This window comes from Ornithorhynchus anatinus, chromosome 19 (assembly GCF_004115215.2).
Source record: "Ornithorhynchus anatinus isolate Pmale09 chromosome 19, mOrnAna1.pri.v4, whole genome shotgun sequence".
Lineage (NCBI taxonomy): Eukaryota > Metazoa > Chordata > Mammalia > Monotremata > Ornithorhynchidae > Ornithorhynchus > Ornithorhynchus anatinus.
In genome coordinates, this window is record NC_041746.1 from 28,033,735 (window position 1) to 28,061,437 (window position 27,703).

Sequence of the window (27,703 nt, forward strand, 5' to 3'; positions counted from 1 at the left end):
TGTGTGGGCCATCAACATGGTACTCCCAAATCCACACACGGCCCCCACGAGCAGCAAACCACAGAAAAAGTCGATTGCTTTTCTCTTTTAAGACATTATGGGTCTGTTCATTATTAGAGGGATGTTTATTCATGCAAAAAAAATCATCCTGCACCGGGTAATCTGGGCAGTGGGAGAAAGCAATTTCCACTAAACCTATAAATCCTCCTACGTCAGATGTCAGGGATTTTCTGAACTGGGTTGAATTTCTATAACCCCATAGGACAATTATTTTGGTGAAAATGGGGTAGTGTATAAATTGGTTTAAAGCGAATGCTGCAAGTATATTGAGAGTGGACAGGCATTGACCTGCCCTGTGATCAAAGGGAATTTGAAATAGACCAAGGCAGTCTCCAGGAATCCTTCATTATGCGTGCTCAGAGGGCAGCCAAACGCACCAGAAAACCAGCAGCATGCCAGACGGTGTCTCCTCATCCCTCCCTGAATCTCCACCTGGTACTGTCGCCCCAGTTTTCCTTGAGCTCTGACAGCCCCTCCCCTAGTTTCCTTCCTTGCAGGGAACTCTAATCCCGGATGGTCCAGGGCTGGTTTTCAGGGGGCCTGTTTGTGCCTAGAAAAAGCCAATCGAGGGGGGTTATGATGGGGAGTTGTGGGTGATTCTCCTATAGTCTCGTCATTTGGAAGCTCAGGCCGGATCATGGCTTTTTGTCTTTCATACAACCAAAGGAGATGAGATTAGGAGAATGGGTGAAGAGGGGGCCGGGGGAATAAAAGGGTTTCCATAAATGGAAAAGTGCTGTGGTCTGAATAAATGGCCAGGGGATTTTTATTACTAAGACCAGAAAGCAGAGAAACAACGAGATCTAGAGAAACCAGTACAGGCCTGGGTGTCGGAGGGCCTGGGCATCCTGGCTCTGCCACTTGCCTGCTGTGTGACCTTGGGCGAGTCACTTCACTTCGTTGTACCTCAGTTTCCTTGTCTTTCAAATGGGGGTTAAATATCTGTCATCCCTCCTACTTAGACTGCGAGCCCCAAGTTGGGCCGGGACTGCGCCTGACCTAATTAATACCTTGTAGCTACCCCAGCACTTAGAAAAGTGCTGGATGATGAAGTCATGAGCAAATAAGTAGCAATAATTGTGGCATTTGGTAAATACTGTGTTCCAACCACAGTTTAAAATGCTGGGATAGACACAGATAATCAGGATGGACCCAGGCCCCATCCCACAAGGACTTACACTGTAGGCGACCCAGAGAAGAGGCACCTAAATCCCCATTTAATAGATGAGTAAACTGAGGCCCAGATAATTTAAGTGACTTTCCTGAATCCACAATGCAGGTAACTCCCAGATCTGAGATTAGAACCCGGGGCCTATGATTCCCAGCCTGTGTTCTTTTCATTAGGCCACACTGCTTCCACAATAAGGATGTGGTTCTTCTACTCTAATACTTTCCCTATCTGTAATTTATTTCAATGTCTACATCCCTCTGTAGGCTGTAAGCTCTTTATGGGCAAGGATAGTGTCTACCAATTCTATTGTACTATACTATCCCCAGCGCTTAGTACAGCGCTTTGCACACAATAAGCGATCAATAAATTGATTGAAGCTAACAACTTGGCCCCAGTTGGAAGGAGGAGGGGGCAATAATGAACTACAACCTTGGGTCTCTTTCCATGGTGTCAATGCCATGAGACTTCCCAATTCTATAGAAGAAAATGCCAACACTTTTCCTTTATTTGAAATTTGTTTTAGCCTCTGTTTCTCCTGCTAAATTGCGTGCCCTTGAGGGCAGGGATTATGTCTACTAATTTTATTGTATTCTTCTAAGTGCTGGATACTGTGTTGTGCACCTGGTAAACATTCAGATTGTAAATTCCTTAACAGCAGGAGCCTTGTCTACCAATTCTTTTTTTCAGTGGAGCTTTTTAAGCACTAATTATATGTCGAACACTGTTCTAAGCACTGGGGTAGGTATAAATTACTTAGGTGAGACACAATCTCTGTCCTGCATGGGGCTCATAGTTTAAGTAGGAGGGAGGACAGGTATTTAATCCCCATTTTATAGTTAAGGGAACTGAGGCTCAGAGAAGTTAAGTGACTTGCCCAAGGTCACACAGCAAGCAATTGACAGAGTAATTGGAGGAGCCGGGTTTAGAACCCAGGTTCTCTGACTGGCCCTGCTCTTTCCACTGGCTTAGTGGAAATAGCCCGGGCTTGGGAGTCAGAGATCATGGATTCTAATCTTAGCTCGGCCACTTCTCAGCTGTGTGACTTTGGGCAAGTCACTTCTCTGCATCTTTCCCTCATCTGTAAAATGGGGATTAAGACTGTGAGCCCTACATGGGACAATCTGATGACCTTGTATCTACCCCAGTGCTTAGAACAGTGCTTGGCACATAGCACTTAACAAATACTATTATTATTATGCTTCTCCAGTATACTCTTTTGTAATGCAGTCTCTCAAGCATTTACTACAGTGCTCTGCACACAATACCATTGATTGCTTAATCCCTTCTACATCATCATTCTGCCATTAAGAGCTCATTTAAAGCTACAGTTCAACCATCCCCAAGCACGCTGCACAATACAAGGGCCAGGAAAGCAGAGAAGCGGGGCAGACAGCTATAAATTCACAAATGTGCTGTGGAAATGCATTCTGGACTGCAGCTGTGAGTCTAATGCTCTTTGCCAGAGGCTTGGGCTGACCTAGTTACATCAAGTCTAAAGCCTGAGAAAGATTTCTTGTTTAGCCCAATACTCTTATCGCTGTTCTTGAGTGTGTCTGGAGAAGTGTTCCTTTTTAAACTAGGAATTCTGGGTTGATTTGTGTTCATCGATGTTCCTTCCTTCTTGAGTTCCTTAGTGTCAGTCTGGATCCTTAGAAAAGCGGAAGAGGAGACATAGTTGGGTGTTTCTGGGTAGGGAAAGTGGTTGAATTTATGTGAAATCATTTTAATAAATCGCTGAGGCTGATGTATAGCATACATCTCCTGTACAACTTGTCATGTGAATTCATCATCAATCAATCAGTAGGATTCACTGAGTGCCTACTGTGTGCAGAGCACTGGGCTAAGTGCTTGGGAGAGTAGAGGTAGAAGACAACTGCCTGCCCCAAGAAATTTGAGTGGGAGTTGGACATAGGGTAAATTCACTATTACTATGATATAGTGGGCTTCAAACAGTAAGGGCTCAATAAGTGCTAAGCACTTGGGGGAATACAATAGACATAAAGACACAGCCCCTGTCCTCAAAAAACGTGCAATTTAAAAGGGAGATAAGCACAAAATTATTTACAGTTAGTGATACCAAGAAGAAAAGACCTGCAGCTGGAAATAGATAGAGAATGTAAGGACAAATAAATGACTAAAAAGTAGAGAGCAAGAATTACTGTAGACATAAGTACCAAGAGTGGTTGTTGGGATGCCTGGGAGTGGAGGGGAATGAATCATGGAAGGCCTTCTGGAGGTGGTAGGATTTCAGGAAAGTTTGAAGATAGGGAGAATTGTGGCCTGGGAGTCTTGAAGGGGTAGGGAGGGGAATGAGAAATGAGCCAGAGATTAGCAAGTGGGTGAGGTGGCAACGGGGTCTTGGGAGGAGCAGAGTGTAGGATGGGGTGTATCAGGTGAAAAGGGCAGGGCAGCAGGTTTCTAATAGTAATTGTAGTACTTGATGAGTGCTAACTATGTGCCAAGCACTGTACTAGGCAAAGGGGGTAGATACAAGATTATCAGATCCACATGAGGATCACAATCTAAGTATTCCTTTTCTCATCTCTCCATCTTTCTATGAAGCCACACATCTGTGATCCTTCCTCCCAAGGTTCCTGATTCCCAAGTTGTCACCAGAACTGCCCAAGATTAATCAGATGGTTGCATTTCAAAGGCCCAAATGCCCTCAAACTGAGAGCGAGAGAGTGGAGTTGGAGAGTAAGAGGTGAACTTGCCACAAGAGAGGGCTGTTGTTATTTTGGTAGCAGAGTCCTCTGTGATCACTCTGGAAATAGCCTGGAGTCTGAGTCTGCACATGTCTTTGAGCATGCATGAAGTTCAAGGTTCTGATTCTGGAACTTTTAGCCCAGAAACATCTGGGGCTATATTTCAGCTCCCTTCCTCACTATCCTTTCTGCTCATATCCACTCATACATTTCCTATGCCAGGAATCTTAATAGTCACCCAAACATAATCGTCACACTGCCCATTGAGGCAACCTTTTCGTAGTTATTTGTCTTTTATAGTGAGAAGCTTACTTTGAACCCAAATCACTACTTTTCTCCCTCTTTCTCCCCGTAGCATAAAATCCTTATATCAATTATTCTGTTATTTGTACCTCTTGAGCACTTTGGTGTGCTGCATTAAGTCCTTCTGCTCTTTCTGCCTGCATCTACCAACATTCCCTTGCAAAAGCCAGAGAACGTTATTGTTTTCTAAGTGTCTCAGCTTTTGGAAATTTAAAGGTGATTCCTTACCAGTATTCACAGTCTTCTCAGAATCTTCAAACCCAATCAATCAGTGGTGTTTTTGGAGCACTTATGGTGGCAGAGTACTATGCTAAGCCCAGGACAATAATAATAATGATGGTATTTGTGCCTGGTATAATAATGTTGGTATTTGTTAAGCGCTTACTATGTGCCGAGCACTGTTCTAAGCGCTGGGGTAGACACAGGGGAATCAGGTTGTCCCACGTGGGGCTCACAGTCTTAATCCCCATTTTACAGATGAGGGAACTGAGGCCCAGAGAAGTTAAGTGACTTGCCCACAGTCACACAGCCGACAAGTGGCAGAGCTGGGATTCGAACTCATGAGCCCTGACTCCAAAGCCCATGCTCTTTCCACTGAGCCACGCTGGTATGTGCCAGGCACTGTACTAAACCCCGGAGGAAAATGCAAGATAATCAGGTTGCACACAGCCCATGTCTCACATGGAGCTCACAGTCTTAATCCTCATTTTACAAATGAGATCCCATTTTACAGATGACCTGGGTTGTAATCCTGGCTCTGCCAGTCGCCTGATGTGTGAGTCATTTCACTTCGTTGTGCCTCAGTTCCCTCAGCTGTAAAATGGGAATTCAGTGCTTGTCTTCTTTTATTTAGACTATGAGTCCCATGTGGGACAGGGATGGTGGCTGACCTGATTAACTTGTATCTATCCCAATGCTTCAACAAATACCATAATAGTAATTGCAAAAATAATTAATCAGCGATTGAAGATTTCTGTGCCCCTAGATGATCATCGATAACGGAAATCTTCAACAGCAGAAACAGGATCTTGGAAACCCATAGACAACCTGGAAGAAGGAAATAGATCCAATAATCTCGTTTTCATTTTTCCCCAGAAAAAGGATATAAGCTTGTCTCCCTCTGCTGGAGTGTCAGTAAGATTGCTCGCTACTTTTTTTCTGCATCTTTCATTCTGATTTGTCTTCAGCCTCCTCTATTAGATCATGAACTACTGGAAGATGGAGATTGTACCTTATTCTTCATTTTGTATGCCATTCTCTTTGCCACCAGCACATACATATACGTGCTCTACATACACGGGCCCAGTCAGTTCCGCTCAGGGTGATACTAAAACTGTGAAAATGCTCCTTAAAGATAAGCTGTAAAGGAATTTATAAACTTTGGTCCTGGTCCTGATTGATCTGTCCTAACAGTGTGGCGGCTACTTTCCGTGTTTTCCAGGGTTCCGGGCCAAGGCTGCCCAGCATGCTGCTCTTCTGTTATTAATAGTAATAATAATGATGATGATACTTAAGTACATTCAGCCTATATATGAATGTACAGGTGCATGTTTAAGGAACCATGAGAAGAGAAGCAGCAGGACTTAAGTAGATAGAGCATAGGACTGGGAGTCAGAAGGACCTGGGTTCTGATCCTGACCCTGCCACATGTCTGCTGTGTGATCTCGGGGAAGTCATTTAAGTTCACTGGGCCTCAGTTACCTTATCTATAAAGTGGGGATTAAATGTGTGAGCCCCATGTGGGACAGGGACAGTGTCCAACCTGATTAACTTGTATCTGCCCTCATGCTTAGAACAGTGCTTGGCACATAGTAAGCCCTTAACAAGTACCATATTATTATTATTATTACTTTTATTATTAAGAATTATTAGGATTGTCATTCCTGATGATATGCACACGATGAGGAAGGCCTTTGAAGCAAACTTCAGGTCATAAGACTAAGTAAAAAGAGGACTAATGGTTTCTGTGGGGACCTAACAGCCATACTTTCCACCCACAGTAGAAATCAGTGAGATTTGTTGCGATTGAGGGGGAAAGAGTATTATTGTGGCCCTAACTTTACTTGGTATTTTACTGCCATGAAGTTTGCTTCAACCTCAAAGTTATTTAAAAAATTCCACAACTTTTCCGTACAACGTTCAGCCTCCTCTGCTCCAGAGAGCCTTTCCAGGATGTCTTTTTTCAATAAATTTTTCTGGTATTTGTGAAACGTTTACTATGTGCCAGGCACTGTACTAATAATAATAATAATAATAATGTTGGTATTTGTTAAGCGCTTACTATGTGCAGAGCACTGTTCTAAGCGCTGGGGTAGACACAGGGGAATCAGGTTGTCCCACGTGGGGCTCACAGTCTTAATCCCCATTTTACAGATGAGGTAACTGAGGCACAGAGAAGTTAAGTGACTTGCCCACAGTCACACAGCTGACAAGTGGCAGAGCTGGGATTTGAATCCATGACCTCTGACTCCAAAGCCCGTGCTCTTTCCACTGAGCCACGCTGCTTCTCTATATTGTTGGTATTTGTTAAGCGCTTACTATGCGCCGAGCACTGTTCTAAGCGCTGGGGTAGACAAAGGGGAATCAGGTTGTCCCACGTGGGGCTCACAGTCTTAATCCCCATTTTACAGATGAGGTAACTGAGGCACAGAGAAGTTAAGTGACTTGCCCAAAGTCACACAGCTGACAAGTGGCCAAACTGGGATTCGAACCCATGACCTCTGACTCCAAAGCCCAGACTCTTTCCATTGAGCCACGCTGCTTCAAGCGCTACTAAGCACTGGGGTAGATGCAAGTAAATCAAGTTGGACTCTCCTAAGCGCTTAGGAGAGTGCAATATAGCAGAGATGGAAGATACATTCCCTGCCCACAATGAGCTTACAGCTCAGAGGGTGAAATCATGCCACAGAAACTGAATGATAACAACAATAATAATAATGGTGGTATTTGTTAAGCGCTATGTGCCAAGCACTGTTCTAAGCCCTGGGGTAGATACAAGGTTATCAGGTTGTCCCACGTGGGGTTCACAGTCTTAATCCCCATTTTATCGATGAGGCAACTGAGGCCCAAAGAAGTGAAGTGACTTGCCCATGGTCACACGGCAGACTAATGGTGGAGCCAGGATTAGAACCCAGGTCCTCCTGACCCTCGGACCCATGCCCCTTCAGTTGATGTGCTGTCCTGGAGCATAAACCATTTTCCTAGTGGCCACAAATACCATCATTATTATTATTATTGTCCTGGGCTTAGCATAATACTCTGCTACTACAAGTGCTCAAAAAACACCACTGATTGATTGGGTTTGAGGATTCTGAGAAGACACCGGGTCCAACCTGATTAGCTTGTATCTACCCCAGCACTTAGCACAGTGTTTGGCACATAGTAAGCACTTAACAAAGACCACATTACTCCGAGCTCTTTTCGTGAAGCAAAGTAGTCTGGACCACCTGCCATTTACCTTCAGGCTTCACCGCCGATGATAATGTCCGAAGCGTTTCTTCAGGATTAGCGGGAGCAGGGAGTCCGCTGATCCCAATCCAGTACTAATCCCCAGAAAGTGGCCCCGGCCAAGGTCATCACTGCTTTTACGGAGATATAGGAAAAAAGAACAGGGAAGTACAGGGAAGAACATCCACCAGTCAATGGCATTTACTGAGAGCTTAATGTGTGCAGAGCCCTTTACTAAGAGCTGGGAGAGAACGATGCAGAAGAGAGGCAACATGGCCTAGAGGAAAGATCACGGGCCTGGGAGGCAGAGGAACTGGGTTCTAATCCTGGCTCTGCCAAATGGTTACTTCGTGACCTTGGGCACAAGTCACTCAACTTCCTTATTCCTCAGTTCTCCTGTTCTCCCCCTTACTTAGACTCTGAGTCCCATGTGGGACAGGAATTGGGCCCAAATTAATTCAGTCATATCTTCTCCAGCACTCAGAACAGTGTTTGACACATACTAAGCATTTAACATATACTAAAAAAACCCCCCAAAACCCCACCAAAAGCAAAGTTGGTAGACAGGGTCCCTGCCCACAGTGTGGCTTTGTGGAAAGAGCACGGGCTTGGGAGTCACAGGACGTGGGTTCTAATCTCAGCTCTGCCACTTGTCTGCTGTGTGACCTTGGGCAAGTCACTTCACTTCTCTGTGCCTCAGTTACCTCATCTGCAAAATGGGGATTAAATGTGTGAGCCCCCGTGGGACAACCTGATTACCCTGTATCCACCCTAGTGCTTAGAACAGTGCTTGGCACATAATAAATGCTTAACAAATATCATAATTACTATTATTATTAGGTTCTCAGTCCTTCAGGAGCATTTAACACCATCAGCCCACCTAGATTCTGGCAACTACTAATTAGGAGTTGCTGCCCTGAGAAGTCTATCAGATCATAAAATTATTCCAGGAAGAGATAGCTAGCCACATCACAAAGGGGACTTGTCTGACCCTTTTCCCATCACCAAAAGAACAAAGCTATCTGCTAGGCCATCTTTTTCAACCTATAATACACAAACCTTGCCTGAGGTTAACTGGAAGGTATCTGGAAGCAGGTATGAGAGGATGATTCTGATTCTCTGGGAAACTCTTTGAACAAATAAAGGATATTTTAAAAAACCTCTAAATCAAGTAGGAGCTTCTATAAACTGATGATGCACTCTATAAAGTCAACTCCAAGAACATGCAGCAAAGCATTAGGGACTAAGCACAATATCCCGAAGGAGATTCAAATTATGTTTCAGCCTGCCTATGGGGCACATTCTAAATGACTAAAGATTGTGGTAATATTTGTTAAACACTTGCTATATGCTAAGCACTGTACTAAGGGCTGGGGAAGATACGAGATAATCAGGTCCCACTTGGAGCGCACAGTCTAAGTAGGAGGGAGAACAGGTATTGAATCTCCATTTTGCAGATGAGGAAACTGAGGTACAGCAAAGTGAAGTGATTTGCCCAAGGTCACATAGTGGCAGATCCAGGATTAGAACCCAGATCCTCTGACTCCCACTTTATGCTCTTCCCACTGGGCCACGTTGCTTCTCTTTCTCCACTGGCAATACAGAGTTGTAGGTTGTTATGGTATTCTGTTACCTAGACACCACATTGTCCAATGGCTCAAGGATAGGCAAACAAGTAGAAAATCAAATCAAGAAAATCAGTCCGTCCTCTGGAGATTAATGTCTCACTTCCTTAACGTGGCCCCGAAATACAGCAACTGTAGCAAGCTTCTACGTGGCTGTGAAAATCATCCGGCTTCTGGAGCAGTTGGATCGATGTCACCTAAATGTCATTCTTAACCACCAGATGCTGAAACAGGATCCCAAATCGTGAGGTTCAGAAACAGTCTACTAACAGTGAAGCGATCCTTGTCATGTCATACCTTTGCTGAGCAAGATGTGGGAGAAGAATGGATGACAGCAGAATATCCAAAGTGCTTCTTGACAATGAGCTGAAATAGTAGTGGCTGCATTAACTGGCTGAAAAAAAAAACCTTCTTTGACTTTTATTTCTAAATAGAGTGGGCCCAAGTGTTTTGGAAATACCTTGGTACTCACACTGCCTCAGTGTAGTTTATGCTAAGCATTTAAATTTTTTATGCTAAGCATTTTAATTTCATACTGATCCAGTGAATGTCACACCTCTGCCAAGCATGAGAATGGGGAACAGGGGTGGGCTAATTTCTGGAAATTCTAGGCACAGGTTGAGGTTTTCCCAAGATAGATGGTGAACCTACTCACCAGTTCTATTTTCCAACTCTCTTATTATCTCTGGGACTTGACAATGAATCAACTCCTCTTCTCTAGTATATCTTAAATTGTGGAGCCCAAAATTGACACACTCCTCTAAAAACAGTCTGGCCAGAAGTGAAAATAATGGAAGAATGACCTCACAGCATTTCCATTCTATTCTCCTGTTTTTACACCCTAGTAATATGCCTGCCTTTTTTCAACAATGATGATATTCTTGTTCAGCCTGCAGCCCTAAATCATTTTGGCCAGATTTGCTCCAAGTTAGTCTATGTTTAGAATTTATACAGTTATTTTTCCTCCAGAGACTTATACCAGTTTACCTTTGTTTTGTTGGTTTCTCCATCTTTTCAAGACCTTTTTGAATTCTATCTCCCTCCTCCAAGAGATACCCACACATCCCTCAGTTCTCCCCCTGCCAAGCTTTATATCAATGACAAACTGTCTGAGCATGTGTCCTTTGGCAGCATGGCCTAGTGGATAGCTCATGGGCCTGGAAGTCAGAAAGATCTGAATTTTAATCCTGGCTCCACCACTTGTCTGCTGTGTGACCTTGAGCAAGTCACTTAACTTTTCTGTGACTCAGTTGCCTCATCTGTAAAATGGGGATTAAGACTGTGAGACTTATGTGGGTCTTGGACTGTGAGTCGATGGGGTCTATCCCAGTGCTTAGAACAGTGCCTGGCACACAGTCAACACTTAATAGATACCATGAAAAACAAATAAAAAAACCAAACACCCTATGGAGACTATTTCCTGAAGTTGACAGCCAGGACCGTTGCTAATAGTTCTGTTATCAATTCAGTCAGTAGTGCACAACTATGACACTTGTGTGGTCTCAGCTGAGTTTCCCTGCTTCTTGCTGAGCCTGAATTGAAAGCCTTTTGCTTTCCCTGATCTACAAGGAAATTTGTCATTGAAGGAGAATAGATTAGTCTGATGGGATGCTCCTCCCTGATTGATATACATGCTGGAAGCTGTTTGTGTGGCTGCATTAAGGATGAGGGACTTGCGATTTCCTGGAATTTTACCCCATTTGGTGTGTGTGCCAGAATCTGGACTATCTGTCACAGCCGGTTGGTCTGGATCGTAGGTGGGAGGAAATCAAAATCTCTGCCCCAGTGACAATTTCCATCCCCCATGGACTCACCCATGATACTAAGTGACTATATGAAGTGAGATTGTGGAGAAGTGAAGTGTCTTGTTCTGTTGTCAGGAGTTGATGAAAAGAAATACCCAGGAAAGGAGGAGTCCCGAGTTGAGGCTGAACAGTAGGTGTCTAGCAGGAATTACTTAAACTGGTCCTCTACCCGAAGTCATTCATGGTGCTTAAATTCATGGTGCTTTGGAATTATCCTAGAGAAAGTCAGTTTTCTGCCTTCCATTCAAAACTTGCAACTCACTGGGCTTTAAGATAATGTTGCCCTTTAGAAAATCGTGTGTTTACTATATAAGAAAAATAAAAACCATTTGCTTAGCTTGGGAAGTTCCCATTCTCTCAAGCAGCCTTGCCAAAGTGGGAAGCTGTGTGGTCTAATGGATAGAGCACAGGCCTGGGAATCAGAGTACCTTGGTTCTAATCCTGGCTCTACCACTTGTCTACTCTGTGACCTTGGGCAAGTCACTTCACTTCTCTGAGCCTCAGTTACTTCATATGTAAAATGGGGATTAAGATTGTGAGCCCCATTTTGTGACATGGACTTATCTCATATCTACGCCAACGCTTAGTTCAGTGCCTGTCACATAATAGGCGCTTAACAAATATCATTAAAAAAACCGCCTACTTACCCGGGTGTCACCAGATTACCCAAAGCCCTCTCCATCTGCCTCCCTTCACCACCTGAGTCTTGTCAGTGACACTCTTAGACAATATAAATCTCAAAGGGTTTGATTAAATTTGATCCTTTTGTTTCGGAAACTGAGTAGCCTAGGTCAGCAACTAGACTTAAATACAGATATAGAAGATGTGTATATAGACAATTGCTCAGTACTTGCAGGAAAGGGAGGTAGGACAGAACACAGAGCATAAAAGCCCAAAAAATGAGCTTGTGGCAGAACTTAATATGGCAAACTGTCTGGGAGCTATGATGGGGGCAACTTCACCCGCTGTGGGACTACTGTCCAGTACTTTCTGCTCTTAGAGGTCCACGGTAGACCATGTGAGCCCCTAGCTGAGTTGTAAATGTCTCTGGCCTCTCCCAACCTTGGCTGCTGCACGTCTAGCAAAAGACAGACCAATATATCAAGTTGAAAAATATGAAGGAGGCAGGGAATATCAATCTGGAATATTTGTCAATGGAATGGGTATTTTGGATGAGGCGTCGGCCTACGTGTCCTTTTAGGCCTTTTTTCCGGGATGAGTTTGTTTCATTGCTCAGGGCCAAGTGAACCGCTATCTTGTCCTGCCTTTCTTCCTCAGTCACTATCTGGCCTCTCGGATACCCGGCCAGGCTGTTAGCTTCAGATTCACTGTAGTTCCCATCCAGCATCATGGTTCTTGAATGAAGCATTCCGCACATGCAAGGGAACTGAGGAGTCAAACGAGCAGAGGAGGAAAGTCAGGCATGGTATGAACTGAGAAAAGACACGAGCAGGGTGTCGTGGAACTACACACGTCGTGGGTGGATTGTGAAACTATTTTAAAACTGGCTGCTGAACTGGTTTCCAGAGTTTACATTCACCACATAAATGCAAATCTCACCCTTACATCAATTGGAACTTGTGTGTGGGCATAAATGTTGGATTTCCTCTTCCATGAGACTTGCACTCCCTCTAGTTTGGATTGGAAGTAGAGGATTGGAATTTTAATAGGGGTTTCAAAAAGTTGTTTCTGAATTTAGTGTTCACTCTTTGCATTTGTTAGCAAGGACTGTTCTACCCTAGGAGTTTAGGCTCTAGAAAGTCCCAGAATGGATCATCGAATTCCCTTGCTATCGGTTCATTCTAAGGTACTGGGAATCCCCTGATTTAAATTTGTTCCTTTGCTCCAGGAACCAACAAGACATGTAGCTGTGTGGTTCAGACTGGAACCTCTTTGTAAACTCTTCTGTGATTTAGGATTTCCTCTCTATCTTCCTCTAAGGAATATTGACATGGTTGAATTGGTTCTGAGAGCAGAGGCATTTTTCCCCAAGGAACTCTTTGGAGGAGAAACCCCAAGCATCCTACTTTAGGACCCAGGGCTCCTCTCTGCTCTATTCTCTGCCCCTTCCACCTAAATATATTCAGTCCAGGCTTGGACTTTGGACCAAGGGAAAGACAAACTCACTGTGGGGAAGGGAAAAAAAAGCGTTTCTCACCCTGTCCCTCAGCTTCCTCTCCTTGCGCTCTTGGACGGTGGTCAGGTAGTTCACCGCTGCGTATTCAAGTACCGAGAGGAACACGAACACGAAACTGACCCAGAGGTAGATGTCCACGGCCTTGATGTAGGACACGCGGGGCATGGAGGCGTTCACGCCCGTGATGATGGTCGACATAGTCAGGACCGTTGTGATACCTGGGAAAATCCCCAGGCACGGTTACCTTGGGCACTGAGCTCACAACGGCCTTCATGTTTCAACTGGACTCTCATCCCAAACTTTACTTCTATATGTCAGCTTCAAAGAGTAAGAGAAGCAACATGGCCTAGTGGATAGAGCATGGGCCTGGGAGTCAGAAGAACCTGGGTTCTAATCCTGACTCTGCCTCTTGTCTGCTGTGTGACCTTGGACAACTCACTTAATAGTCAAGTTAAGAGACTTGCTCAAGGTCACACAGCAGGCAACAGAACTAGGATTAGAACCCAAGTCCTCCGACACCCAGACCCGTGCTCTTTCCACTAGGCCACACTGCTTCCCTGTGTTCAAACACAGACATTAAAATGATGACAAAACAATAAACACCTTCCTCCTAGCAAAGTATCCTCAGTGTATCTACGGAGGATCATCGTATGTCTCATAATTCAGAAAGGGAATCTGAGGCTGGGGGATTAAATTCTTCTTAGAATCAGTAAGTCTGTGATAAAGGCACGATAGATAAATTTCATCCCAGTAGAGAACCTTCTATCTTCATGAAGTAAGCTCATTTTTTTTTTCCATGGTATTTGTTAAGCACTTACTATGTGTCAGACACTGTTCTAAGTGCTGAGGTTGATACAACATAAATAGGTTGGACATAATCCCTGCCCCACACAGGATTCACAGTCTTATAACCCATTTTACAGATAAGGTCACCGAGATCCAGAGAAGTTAAGTGACTTCCCCAGGTCACACAGCAGGAAGTGGTGGCCTCGTTTTGAGCAGGGAACATGTCAAACATGTCTACCAACTTTGCTGTAGTGTTCTCCCCCAAGTGCTTAGTACAGTGTTCTGCACACAGTAAGCACTCAGTAAATGTCATTGATGATTAAAAAGCAGAAATCACTCTTCAACATTTGAAAAAAAAAAGCCCCAAATTTGGCCAAGGTTCTTACCCAAGGAGACCCTGGCAGGCACCGCTCTGCGATCGATCCAGAAGGACACCCAGCTCAGCATGACCATCAGGGTGGCAGGGAAGTAGGTCTGGAGCAAGAAGAAGAAGATGTGGCGACGCAAAGTGAAGTTGATGTACAGGCGGTTGTACCACCCTGTGGGACAGAGAATCGGTCAAGCAATCAATCATTGGTCTATCTTGAGTGCTTACTGTGTACAGAAAACTGTACTGAGCACTTAAACTATTGAGAGATCTTTATTCAATGCCAATCTGCCTTGCCCTTCTCTCCCTCACACAGCTCTGTTTGGTAGATTCATTTGCATAGAATTTCCAATAGATTAAATAAGAATCAAGAAATGTGAAGAGTTTGGATCTGTCAGAACCTTAATTGCCACAAGCATAAAGTGGTTTCTTAGACAATATCTCATTTGTCCTCACAACATCTCTGAAAGGTAGATGAAGGCAAGGATTGTTTTTCCATTTTATAGGTGAAGAATTGGAGGCTGAGGAGTCAGTGGACCTGAGTTCTAATCCCTAATCTGCCACTTGGCAGCTATGTTATTTTGGGCAAGTCAATGAGCTTCTTTGTGCCTCAGTTTCTTCATCTGTGAAATACGGATTCAGTACCTGTTTTCTCTCAAACTGTGAACCCCAAGTGGGACATGGATTGTGTCAGATCTGGTTATCTTGAATCTATCCCAACAGTTAGTACAGTGCTTGACACATATTAAGTGCTTAACGAATACCACAATTAAAATGATTATTTTAAGCAAATTGTGAAAGTCACACAACAGGTTAGAGGAGGAGCCAGGGTTAGAATCTAGATCTCCTGCCCTCAATCAGAGCGGTGATTTTTCACTAGTCTGCATAACTGCCCTGGATTAAAAAATTATAATTGTCAGTAGGGACTCAGGTAGATGTGAGAAATTTGTTCACCAACTCTGGTGAGTCTCACCCTCTCTCAGTTTAACCTAAGTCCTTCTGATTCACAGGCCCATGCTCTATCCTCTAGGCCATGCTGCTTCTGGGTTCTTTGTTTTGGAAGAATCACCAAGAACTATGATACTTGTTAAGGGTTTACTATTGCCAAACACTGATCTAAGCACTGGGGTGGAGATACAAGATAATCAGGTTGGTCCCAGTCTCAGTCCCACATAGGGCTCACAGTCTAAGTAGGAGGGAGAACAGCTACTGAACCTCCACTTTACGGATAGCAATAATAATAATGGTATTTGTTAAGTGTTTACTATGTGCCAGGCACTGTACTAAGCACTGGGATGGATTTAAGCAAAGCAGGTTGGGCACAGTCCCTGTCCCACCTGGGGCTCAAAGTCTTAATCCCTGTTTTACAGAGGAGGTTATCATGTCTCTAGGCAGACCACCTCATTTTTGTGGCCATTCTAACTATGCAGTAACCCCTTTAAACAACTGCGGGATTCTCCCAAGACAGCGCTGTAGGTTTCCAAGGATGTATGTACATAACATATATACATTTCCAAGGATGTATGTACATATTGAGGCACTAGAGAATTTTCTGGAAGGGGTTGGAATGCATCCCTCTATTTTTCACTGACAGAATAATTCTCTGTTGCTGATTTCACCATGGATAACTGGAAATAGCAGCGAAAGTAAGGTACCCGTGCTACTGTAGAAAGCAAGCCTGGAAGTGGTGTGGAATTTCTGAATGAGAAACTGAGACAGCGAAATCTTCTCATCAGTTTTTAATGATTCATCCCCATTTTTCCAATAGAGCATCAGATCTTCATCTGTGTAGGCATCTTAGAGGAAGAGAAAAAAATGGTTTGAAACCTTCGCTTTTAAAAGAAATTGAAATGACATTAAAACCACTGGCCTCCGAAGGCCTCCGAGTGCATTACGCCCACAATTTAGGCGAAATGAGAAGGTAGTCCCAACGACCCCAAGAAAAGAGAAATAGCACAAAGGAGCCTTCTGGGAGGGCTTGGAATTAAAAGTGAAGTGGCAACTTACAGCTTTCCAACTCCAAAGAACAGGTCTGTGTGTCCAAGGGAAAATGGCTGAAGTCCATGTTACACATTGCAGTTACTGTAATCCTAAACAATGCAAAAACAGGATGAGTCCTTAAAAGAGAATTATTGGTACAGTGCTCTGCAAACAGTAAGCATTCAAAAGCCATTGACTGATGGATAGAATGGCTTCAAGGCTCTTCCTTAGCTGGCTCCCTCACCTTCTTCTTCTTCTACTCCACCCCAGCTTGCTCTCTCTGGTCCTCCCATGCAAACCTTAGAATTCCTTTGCTCTCGACAGTGCTGACCTCAACCCATTGCCCATGCTTTCCCCCACTCTTGCAAATCCCACCTTCCCACCTTAGTTTCACCAAACCACATCCCTCCCTTCTTTGAAAGTCCTAAAAAGCCACCTCCTCCAGGAGGCCTTTCTTGGTTAGCCATCACCATACTGATCAGCCACTTCAGCACTCAGGGAGACATCTGTTCATTTGTATTGATTTGTTTATCCACTTTTAAAAATTCCCTTATTTGGTTCTTATAGTCTTAAACTACTATATATGGTATTTAGCAATTTAAGCCCTCTTGTCTTCCTTATTATATTGTAAGCTCCTCGAGGGCAGGGATTACTTCTTAAATTTATTTTGTATGTTCTCCAAATGTCTAGGACAGTGTTCTGCCCTCTTAACCCACTAAATGACAGCAGAGGCAAACATCACGAACGAGATAGTAAAAGAAAAAGAATCTTGGATTTATTTTACAAGATTATACAAGGCTCACAGTCTTGATCCACATTTTATAGATGAAGTAAATGAGGCACAGAATAGTGAAGTGACTTGCCCAGAGTCACACAGCAGACAAGTGGTGGAGCCGGCACTAGAACCCAGGTCCTTCTGACTCCCAGGCCCATGCTCTTTCCAATAGGCCACGCTGCTTTTGGGTACTCTTAGACAAACCACTTAACCGGCCTGGGCCTCAGTTTTCTTATTTGTAAAATATATATATATTCACTAGGCCACACTGTTTCCAACGCTGCTTACTATGTGCAGAACACTGTACTAAGTGATTGGGAGAGTACTGTACTTGGGAGAGAAGCAGCATTGCCTAGTAGAAAGAGTACAGACTTGGGGGTCAGAGGAGCTGGGTTGTAATCCCAGTCCACCACTTGTCTGCTTTGTGACCTTGGGCAAGTCACTTCACTTCTCTGTGCCTCAATTACCCATTCTGTAAAATGGGGATTAAAACTGCAAACTGAATGTGAGACAGGAACTGTGTGTGACCCAATTATCTTGTACAGTGCCTAGCACATAGTGTTTAAATACCACAATTATTGTTATTATAATACAACAGAGTTGGTGGATGAATTCCTTGCCCACAAGGAACTTACACTCTAGAGGGGAAAAATTAAGGAACACTTCAGAAATTTGCATGTCATCTTCTCCAGCATTTATTTATTTTGTCTTTCTTTGGCTATCGAGCAGTGGTGTAGCATCTTTCTAGCTTTTGGATTGTCTTCCCAGTGATCACTTTGGCCTCGATGGCTTTGATTGGACGGTTCAGTCTCCATCACACAGAGCCATATTGGAGCACATGAATGTCTAATTTAACTGGCCCCAATCTTGCTCCAGGGATGTCAGTTGAAGCCTCCCGAGTCAGAAAACTACCGGGTACACAAACGGCGACATTTTACCTCATGCTGTAGAGAACGTGGCCATCTGGGAACACCCTAAGCATGATGTTTTCGGTGGTGGTGTCGTGAATGAAAGACCTTTTGGAGTGAACAAAGAAGACGTCGGGAACCCAGATCTTTTTCACCAGCCGGCCGTCAAACGTCATGCTCTTGTTAGTAGTGCTGGGAAATGAAAGGCGTTCATCCTTCCAGTAGTGCCGGAGGTAGAGAGTCATGGTAAAGTCCTGTATTGGGAAGAGGAAGAGCCATCAGAAAGAGAAGAAAATGATTCTCTCCCAGTATACGTAAAATATAAGCAAAGCCACGCTGGGTCTGAACGGTGGTAGTATTCCTTGTGGGGTGGTGGCAATAGGATGAGTGGAGAAATCATGGGATGGTTGGCTTTTCGGACATCAAGCCGAATGGTTTGAGATGGGTAGTCTGGCAGCCTTAACTTTTTTTTTATGGTATTTGCTAAATGCTTACAATGTGCTGGGTACAGTACTAAGAACTGGGGTAGAGACAAGCTAATCAGGTTGGACACAGGCAATGTCCCATATGGGACTCACAGTCTTAATCCCCATTTTACAGATGAGGTAAATGAGGCTCAGAGAAGTGAAGTGACTTGCCCAGAGTCACACAGTAGGCAAATGGTGGAGCTGGCACTAGAACCCAGTTCTTCTGACTCCCAGGCCCACGTTCTTTCCACTAGGCCAAGCTGCTTTTGGGTAACCTTGGGCAAATCACTTAATCTGTCTGGGTCTTAGTTTACTTACCTGTAAAATGGAGATAAAATACCTGTTCTCACTACTCAGTAGATTGGATCCCATAGTGCAATAGGGACTATGTCTGCTCTGAGAATCTTGTTCTCTACCCCAGTTCTTAGTATAGGGTTTGGCACACAGTGCCAAGCACTAAGTATTGTTTTACTATTATTGTGATTTAGAATCCCCATGTTTGAGTTTAGCATTCCTGGATGCTGATAGAATTCAGCTTGCTCCTCTGTGGGCCATGGATTGTCCCTGGGCAGAAAGCCAGTAAGCAGGGTATGTTTCATTTCGGCAGTATTTGTGCTTGAATGATAGAGTGACCGATTTATACCAGAAAGTCTGTTTTTCACCTTTCCCTGTCCAGTACGGATATTGTACCAGACACCTTTATAATTGGTCATTTTAAGTTCCCCAAGCCTTTCTCCACCTTGACTTCTGCCACCGAGTTCCACAGCTTGGAAACGGCACCCGTGTTCAGAAGGACCTGAGCGGGGAATACAAAGCCTCCAGACCAAATGAGCGGGTCAGGGCCCCACCTGGAAGAAAGCTCTGGGTTGGGTGGTCTTCTCCCAAATGTTTTGTGTGACACCATGATGGTAAAGTACACTCCACGTCCAGCACAACACAGATAACGAGACCAACATCCGGGTGAGTCAATGGCTGCCCTATTTAATAACCACTGTGGTGGTGGAGTGGAACACTGGCATCAAACTTGGATTAGTGAAACAGTGTAATACCAAGGCCTGGGGGAGTCACGAGCAAGGGAGGACAGGCACAGGGGAAATAATTTTAGTAAATTTTTGATTTACTCAAATTCCACACAGGCAACAGAAGGTAGAACTGCTTTAAGGAGGGACACCCTCTAGTGAGCCTGCTGAGGGGACACGCTTCAGCTCAACTGGCTGAAACAAGGAAGAGTTGATGTAACAAGGAAGAGTTGATGATACAAGGAAGAGTTGATGTTACAAGGTTGTTACGTACCATATCGACTTCTGAAATGCTGTCCAAGCTTTCTACCTGCACATCCACCCCAACCGGAATTGCAGGGCCTGTAGAAGAGGCAAATGGAGATATTGAAAGCTGAGGTATTTTAGTTCTGTGTGAACCTGTCAGGCTGAATGCTTTTACTATTTCCAGTGGTCCTGGATCTGTGATTATTTGGTGAAAAGAGTGAATTTTCCAGCAATCAAAGCAGTGCTTTCGCCACTGACTAGTATAAGGAGCCCTTGAGATTTTCAAGCCTCAGTTTCTGCATCTTTTGAACTAGATTCATTCGAATTCTTTTTGACTGATTGATACCAGTACTAATTGATACTAATACTGATTGATTAATAATCCTAACTCTATTTCATTGGAGTGGGTGAGGGTTTTTTGTGAGCATTTGCTGTGTGCCAGGCACTGAACAATCCCTACTCAACAACGGGCTTACAGTCTAGAAGCGGGGAGACAGCACTGTATTAAACACTGGGATAGATACAATAGAGACAGATTGGACACAGTGCTTATACCACATGGGGCTCAACCTCTAAAGAAGAGGAAGATTCATCCCCATAATGGGGAAACTGGGGCACAGAGAAGCTAAGTGACTTGCCCAAGGTCTCACAGAAGATAAGTTGCGGACCCTACGTCTCCTGACTCCTAGGCCTGTGCTCTTTCCACTAGACCAGGCTGCTTCCCTACTAGTTCTGACCCAAAACAAAGGCAAGCATCAATCTATGCTTTTTGCAAATAAATTGGTGACTAGTGGTTTTAGATAAATTCAACATCTTTGAAGTTATTTTCAGCAAGTCATTAGAAATTGCAAGGCGAAAATTCACGCTGGTCCCACTCCCCCTCGCTAGTGGTATACCTCCTTTTTTCTAGCTCCCACCAACTCTCCTTGTGGTTCTTTTTGTTCCAAGACTGAAAGGAATTCATTCATTCATTCAATCGTATTTATTGAGCACTTACTGTGTGCAGAGGGCTGTACTAAGTGCTCGGAAAGTACAATTCAGCAATAAAGAGAAAAAAATCCCTCCCCACACTGGGCTTACAGTCTAGAAGGGGAGCGGGCTACCTAACAGCTCTTCACCTTGGACTGAGCAAGCAGGGTCACAGAGTGGCACCAGCCTCCCTCCCTCTCTCCCCAAACCACAGAGATGAATACATCTCTGAAGTGACTTGCCCAAGGTCACACAGCAGACAAGTGGAGGACCTGAGATTAGAACCCATGACCTTCTGACTCCCAGGCCAGTGCTCTATCCACTCGACCTTGCTGCTTATGATGGGGCACTGGGGAGCTGAAGTCTTCTGAAATCCATGTCTTCCTTGGATTTTATTCAAGTAAAACAATCCATAGGAGGTTTTTGGAGAGGCGTTTCAGTGTTCCTCTTTTAAATGGGTAACCTTTTCTGGAAGAAGGGCCATTTCGGTAACAAATAGCAGCCCTTTATTTATCATGAGCTGAAGTTTCCTCACTCCTGTATGTTCACTTGTCATTAAGACTGACTGGGGAAACATTTTACTTTAAAAGAGAGATTTACTGGAGAAGTGGAGGGGAAGCAATGCCCTCCTGGAGTCCCAGAGAATCAGACAGTTGTTGAGCCCAAGAATCCTCCATGTTAACCCTTCCAAAACCATTGAAAATCTGAGCGCAATAAAGGGAATAAAATTCCTACCTCCGAAGGCTGGCCTCATTGTAAAATCATGATCATCTACTCTCAGGAGCTGTTCGGTCTTTCCTTTTTGTGTTTTAGTTATGTCATGATTCTTCTTGAATATGTGACTGCAAAGACAAATAACAAAACTTCTTCCATTTGGGATGTGAAATGACACCGTAGTTCACAGATTAATTATTAAGTGTTATTATTATAATTATGGTATTTGTTAAGGGCTTACTATGTGCCAAGCACTGTTCTAAGTGCTGGGGTAATTACAAGGTAATTAGGTTGTCCTACGTGGGGCTCACAGTCTTCATCCCTATTTTACAAATGAGATAACTGAGGCACAGAGAAGTTAAGTGATTTGCCTAAGGTCACACAGCAGACAAGTGGTGGAGCTGGGACAAGAACCCACGTCCTCTGACTCCCAAGCCTGTGCCGTTTCCACTAAGCCACGCTGCTTCAGTCACCATTGTTGAAGTGTTTAATCCTGCCTATAGCCTTTCCTCTGCACCAGGCTAACTTTCCCACTAGCCTCCAGTTTATCAGCCACTAATGAAAAGTTCAAGATAATGAGAATTGGACAGTGGGGCAGGAGTTCAAAGAACCTGGAAACGGAAAAGGAGACAGAGATAGTGTAGTCCAATGAGGGAGAGACACAGAGAAAGAGAGAGAGACAGAGAGAATAAGAAACATGGAGATCCAAGTTACGGCAGAGACCAAAAGGGAGACAAAGAAAGAGAAACAGGGTCAGCAGAGGGAAAAAGTTACCCTCTCAAAAATGGAGTGAGTTGTAAGAAGAGTGGCAATTCAGGGGGAAAAGGAAATTGGACAAGCCAAGGAGGAGTTTGAAAAGTACCTTGTAAAGAGATGGCAAAGCAGATCATGAAAGTTTATTTACATCTGTCAAAGGCAGGAATTGAACTGGGCAATTATCAAGCAGGGCTACTTGATAATCAGGGTGTAAAAGGTACACTTGGAGTTGAGCCGGAGAGAGTCAAAACGTTCAACGATTTTTTAGTTTTATATGAGAGTCTGCCCCCAGATTGGTTTTAATAGAACCAAGGACAGAGAAACTGGATTAAATTATACTAATAATAATGACACAAGTTGTTTTAGACTGAATATAATAATCCTCCTGAGAGTTCTGAAGGAACCTACCAGTGAATGGATGGAACTAAATAATCATCATCATCATAATAATGGTATTTAAGTGCTTACTATATGCCAAGCACTCTACTAAGCATAGGGATAAGAGACAAGATAATCAGCTCCCACATGGGGCTTATAGTCTAAGTATGAGGGGGAATAGGAACCCCCCATTTGCAGATAAAGAAACTGAAGCACAGAGAAGTGATTTGCCCAAGGTCACAGAGTAGGTAGGGAGCTAGGATTAGAACCTAGGTCCCAGGCCTGTGTTTTTCCCACTTGCCCACGCTGGTTCCCCTAGCCACCCTGGTTCCCCTAAAGCATATAGCCTATCATTGCAAATAGCCGCTGTGAACTGGCACTTCAACTGTTAACTATAAGAAGTGTTTGCAGGATGACTAGTGACGGTGACTAGTGACTTCAAAACTTGCTAAATTGGTAGAATCTGTAAACAAATTTGGGATTGGTGAGTACCTAAACATACTCTGCTGGGGGAAAGATAACATGGTTTCTACAAAGGGAAGTTATGCCTCATGAATCTGCTGGGATTTTATGAAAAGGTCAACAAGCTTGTAAACCGAAGGGAACCATTTTAAAAAGGCTTTTGGCAAGCTTTCACCCAAAGTCACTGAAAAATTCTAAGTAATCACGGGATTACAGAGAATGTTCTGTCATGGTTAGAAAATGGGCTAAATGATCAGAAACAAACACTTTCAGATGGTGAGGTGTAAATAGTCCATTCCTTTAAATCGGTGCTAAAATCGGTTTTGTTTAACTCTTCATAAATGGTCTGGAAGGAGTAGACAGGGAATTCTCCAAGTTTGCAGATGTCACTAAGCTCTTCCGGGTGATGAAATGCCATACAGATGGGGATAAACTGCAGGGAAAACAGTACAAAAATGAGGGAGTGGGTGGGTTGAAAAATGGTGAATGAGTTTCCATGTGATTAAGAACAAGTGAAATTTCACAGTCCCTGTTATGAGATAAACTCTCATGCCCAAGTCTTCTTATCCCTTCCTCCTTCTAATGTTATTTGATTACTACTGACTTTTTTTCATAATAAAGCTGTGATTTTAATCTCTTCAGTCTAAAGAAGTGGTGGCCAACCATCTGGTTTCATACTGGACAGTTTGGATTTCTGCTGGTATCAAGCCGGATGACTGGCCACCCTAATCAGTGCCCTTTCTTCAGGGGATATTAGATACCGTTAGCTAGGGGAGAAAGGTGGGCCTGACTTCTGGGGGATAGCTGGACCCCAAACATCCTGGATCCTCATCTGCCCTGACAGAATGAGGTTATTTTGCTACCCCAGAAAGCTTTCCAAGAACCCAAGGAAACAGATGAGAGTTTCAAATCTCACTTTCCCCCATCATCTCTTTTTCCTTGCCAAACCCAGAGCACCAAGCTGAGGATTTTCTCTCCTTCTATAAGATTAATTGTGGCATTGGTTAAGCAGGTTTATGTGCCAAGCACTAAGGTAGATAGAAGAAAATTAGACTGGACACAGATATATTATGAGAGCAAAGGTTTATGGGAGCAGTGGCTTACCCCTTGCCAGCTGAAACAGATTTCCCATTCTTTGATCTCCACAAGTTGCTCCAGGGAAACTCCACTTTATGTAACCTCACAGAGGAACAGGAAGTTGTTTAAGGAGGAAATGGAATCACAGCTGAACATATGAGCTCAGGTCTGAGGAGGCAGATGGCAGAGGGAAAAGGATGTGGGTGGAAAGGAGGTGGAGGTGTGGAGTGGTGTAGACTTTCTGGCAACTGGATGATCCTTTGGAAGGATAACCAGGTCAATAATGAAGCTAGATTGTTGCTTATGTTTTAGTCTCTTTGTTGGACCAAAATAGAGGTTTGAGACTTGGGTGTCTCCTCCATGGGAAGTGTTAGTATGATCACCCCCACAACCTAGCAACGTGGCCTACCCAGTCAATCATATTTATTGAGTGCTTACTGTGTGCAGAGCACTGTACTAAGTGCTTGAGAGAATACAATAGGCTTAGTGGAAAGAGCAGAGGCTTGGGAGTCAGAGGTTATAGGTTCTAATCCCTGCTCCACCACTTAGCTGTGTGACTTTGGGTAAGTCACTTAACTTCTCTGTGCCTCAGTTACCTCCTCTGTAAAATGGGGATTAAGACGTGAGCCCCACGTAGGACAACCTGATTACCTTGTATCTACCCCAGCGCTTAGAGCAGTACTTGGCACATAGCAAAAGCTTAACAAACACCATTGTTGTTGTAATTATTATTATTATACAACAGACATTCCCTGGCCACGATGAGCTTACAGTCTAGTGAAAAGCAGCATGGCCTAATGGATAGAGCCCAGGTCTGGGAGTCAGAAGGACCTGGGTTCTAGTCCCAGCTCTGCCACTTGTTTGCTGCGTGACTTTGGGCAACTCACTTAGCATCTCTGGGCCTGTTACCTCATCTGTAAAATGGAGTTTAACACTGTGAGCTCCATGTGAGACAAGGACTGTGTTCAACCTGATTATCATGTATCTGAACGGTGTTTGACACATCATAAGTGCTTAAGAGATACCATAAAAAAGCACTGGGTCCATGGACATACATCTTTGATGGATGGCACAGTCAGGCAGAGGAAGTCAAATGGGAATCACAGAGGGTGACGCCTACAGGCCTCCATTTTAAAACTATGTCAGGTTCATGAAGGTCACAGGCTAAGTCAGAGGAAGGAGGATTTAATTCCCATTTTACAAATGAGGGAACTGAGGCACAGAGAAGTTAACTGACTTGCCAAGGTCTCACAGCAGACAAGTGGTGGAGCCTGATTTAGATCCCAGGCCCTCTGACTCCTATGCCCATGCTCTTTCCACTATGCCATGCTGCTTCTCAGTTCCGACAGGAACAGCACCAAGTTCTTAGAATACCTCAACCTAAAGGAGAGGAGTATAGTGCATTTCATATAACAAGTAGCTACTGATTCATGACAGAGAAATTTACAGCTACAGTTTTAAAAGATAAATTTTTTTCAACTTCAAAATCCTACCTGCAAACAAAACCAACATATATTTTATGCATAAAAGGGAAGCATCGTGGCCTAGTGGAACAAGCAAGTCACTTAACTTCTCTGTACCTCAGTTTCCTCATCTGTAGAATGGGGATTCAATACCTGTTCTTCCTCTTAAGTAGACACTGAGCCGCTGCCTGGGGGACAGGGACTGTCTCTGACCTGATGAACTTGTATCTACCCCAGTGCATACTACAGTTAAGCTTGGCACACTTGACAAATACCATAAAAAACAAAACAAACACAAAAAACAAAAATGGATCTCTGGGAAGGATTACTCAGATAGTTGTTTAGTATATACGATCTCAAGGAGGCTATCTATTTTTCTCATTATTCTCTCAGAATGCATTCAGATTTGAAATAACTGACTTTAGCAGCTGCATCTCTATAAAGTCTCCATTCAATGACCAAAATACCTTGAAGCATAAAGCTTACATTTGTAAGGATCAGCCACTTCTTTGAGAAGGAAACTATTTCGTAGAACTCTTTGGATTAAAGCGCTTGAATTGCGTATACTCACGACAACCTACCCCATGGTCCAAACTCAAATATTGACAGTTTCTGCTAATGTAAGAATACAAACCAACTCTGCCCCAACAGTGATTTTTTTAAAAATCCCAGCATGAACACTTTACTGCAATCTTTTTTTTTATTTAACTCCAATCCTCCAGCCCAAGTTCTTTCTCGTGGTTTTCCTAAAGGTACAGGACTCTCTGATCTCACCCAATAGTTTTACTCTGAAAAAGCAAAGGAGACAAGGTTTTCACTCTGTCTAGCCATCCACAAGTTGAAAAAAACAATCCATTTATGAGATCCATCTGAAAGCCAAAACATTATGTCGGTGAACCGGTATGAATAACTCTTGGGTCAAAAACATTCCTCTAGTACCACCGGTACCAGGTCTGTGGGTTTGGGGCATCTCCAAGAACTGTATTCATGGATCCAGTTGCTGTGACCTTGGTTAGGAACTGTAAACCACTGGGAAGATGGCGGAAGGGGCACTTCAGATTACCTGGAGGATTTACTGCATCTTCTTACCTGAACTTGGGGATCTCCAGCTGCTCTGCCCATCTTCTCCTCCTGTGCTTCTTGCTCTCCCCAAGAAGGATCAGCCATAAAATAAGTAGAAGGAGTTTCACAAAATGAGGCATTTTGGGGGGTTCTGGGACAAGACCAGTGCTGTCCTGGAACCGTTGGCTGGCCAACTCTCCCCGGGCAGAAGCATTGATTCAGCTGCAACTTGGAGGCACGGAGGTTGATCGGCCCTGGGGGTCACTGTCAGGATAGAACAGGTCCGGCTGACCTCCCTCTCTCATGGCTGCTCGGCGATTGGCCATTAGTCAAGAAGTTTGTCAACTCAAACTGCCTCCCCTGGGTCCTAAACCACAGCTGGGGCTAAAACTGTTATATAAAAAAAATACCCTTCTGTGTGCCAGCTTGATGCTTAGATATTAATCCCCTGACAGGCTGCCTAAAACCAGGCTGCCTCTTTTCATTAGAGCCCTAGCAGTGTGTGGGTGTATAGGGAGGATTTAGGGGGGTTTGTGGTCCAAGATGTAGTGGGTCTCCCAGTGGACTCTCTTGGGCCAGTCCACAACCGAGACAAGATTCCCCTTCCCTGATTATAGCAATGATGATTTGCTTGTATTCACCCCAGTGCACTTAGTACAGTGCTTGGCACATAGTAAATGCTTAACAAAAACCATTATAATAGCAATAATGGTATTTGTTAAGCGCTACTACGTGCCGAGGACTGTATTAAGTACAGGGTAGGTACAAGATCATCAGACACAGTCCTGTCTCACATGGAACTCACAGGGTGTCTGATATTTATTCATTTATTCTTCTTTATTGTACTCTCCCAAGCCCCTAGTACAGACTTCTGCACAGTAAGTTCTTAATAAATTCCCTTGATTGATTTTTTCAGAGATTGGAATGTAGTTATTCCAAAGAGAAAAGCAATGAAGAATTTCAATCAATCATATTTATTGAATGCTTACTGTGTGCAGAGCACTGTACTAAGTGTTTGGGG

At 43.8% G+C, this 27,703-nt stretch overlaps 1 protein-coding gene across 1 annotated transcript; it reads right to left on the minus strand.

The window, feature by feature from the left end:
* Window positions 1-11,760: 11,760 nt before the first annotated feature.
* LOC100082926 (gamma-aminobutyric acid receptor subunit rho-2) lies at window positions 11,761-27,266 on the minus strand. The gene is made up of 9 exons (XM_001513500.5): window positions 26,710-27,266; window positions 21,506-21,612; window positions 19,830-19,897; window positions 18,100-18,323; window positions 16,414-16,496; window positions 16,062-16,202; window positions 14,426-14,578; window positions 13,275-13,471; window positions 11,761-12,503 (listed from the first exon to the last, which is right to left on the minus strand). The coding sequence occupies exons 1-9, from the start codon at window positions 26,820-26,822 to the stop codon at window positions 12,195-12,197; spliced, it is 1,395 nt and encodes a 464-aa protein (XP_001513550.2). The 5' UTR covers window positions 26,823-27,266; the 3' UTR covers window positions 11,761-12,194.
* Between the last annotated feature and the right edge of the window lie 437 nt (window positions 27,267-27,703).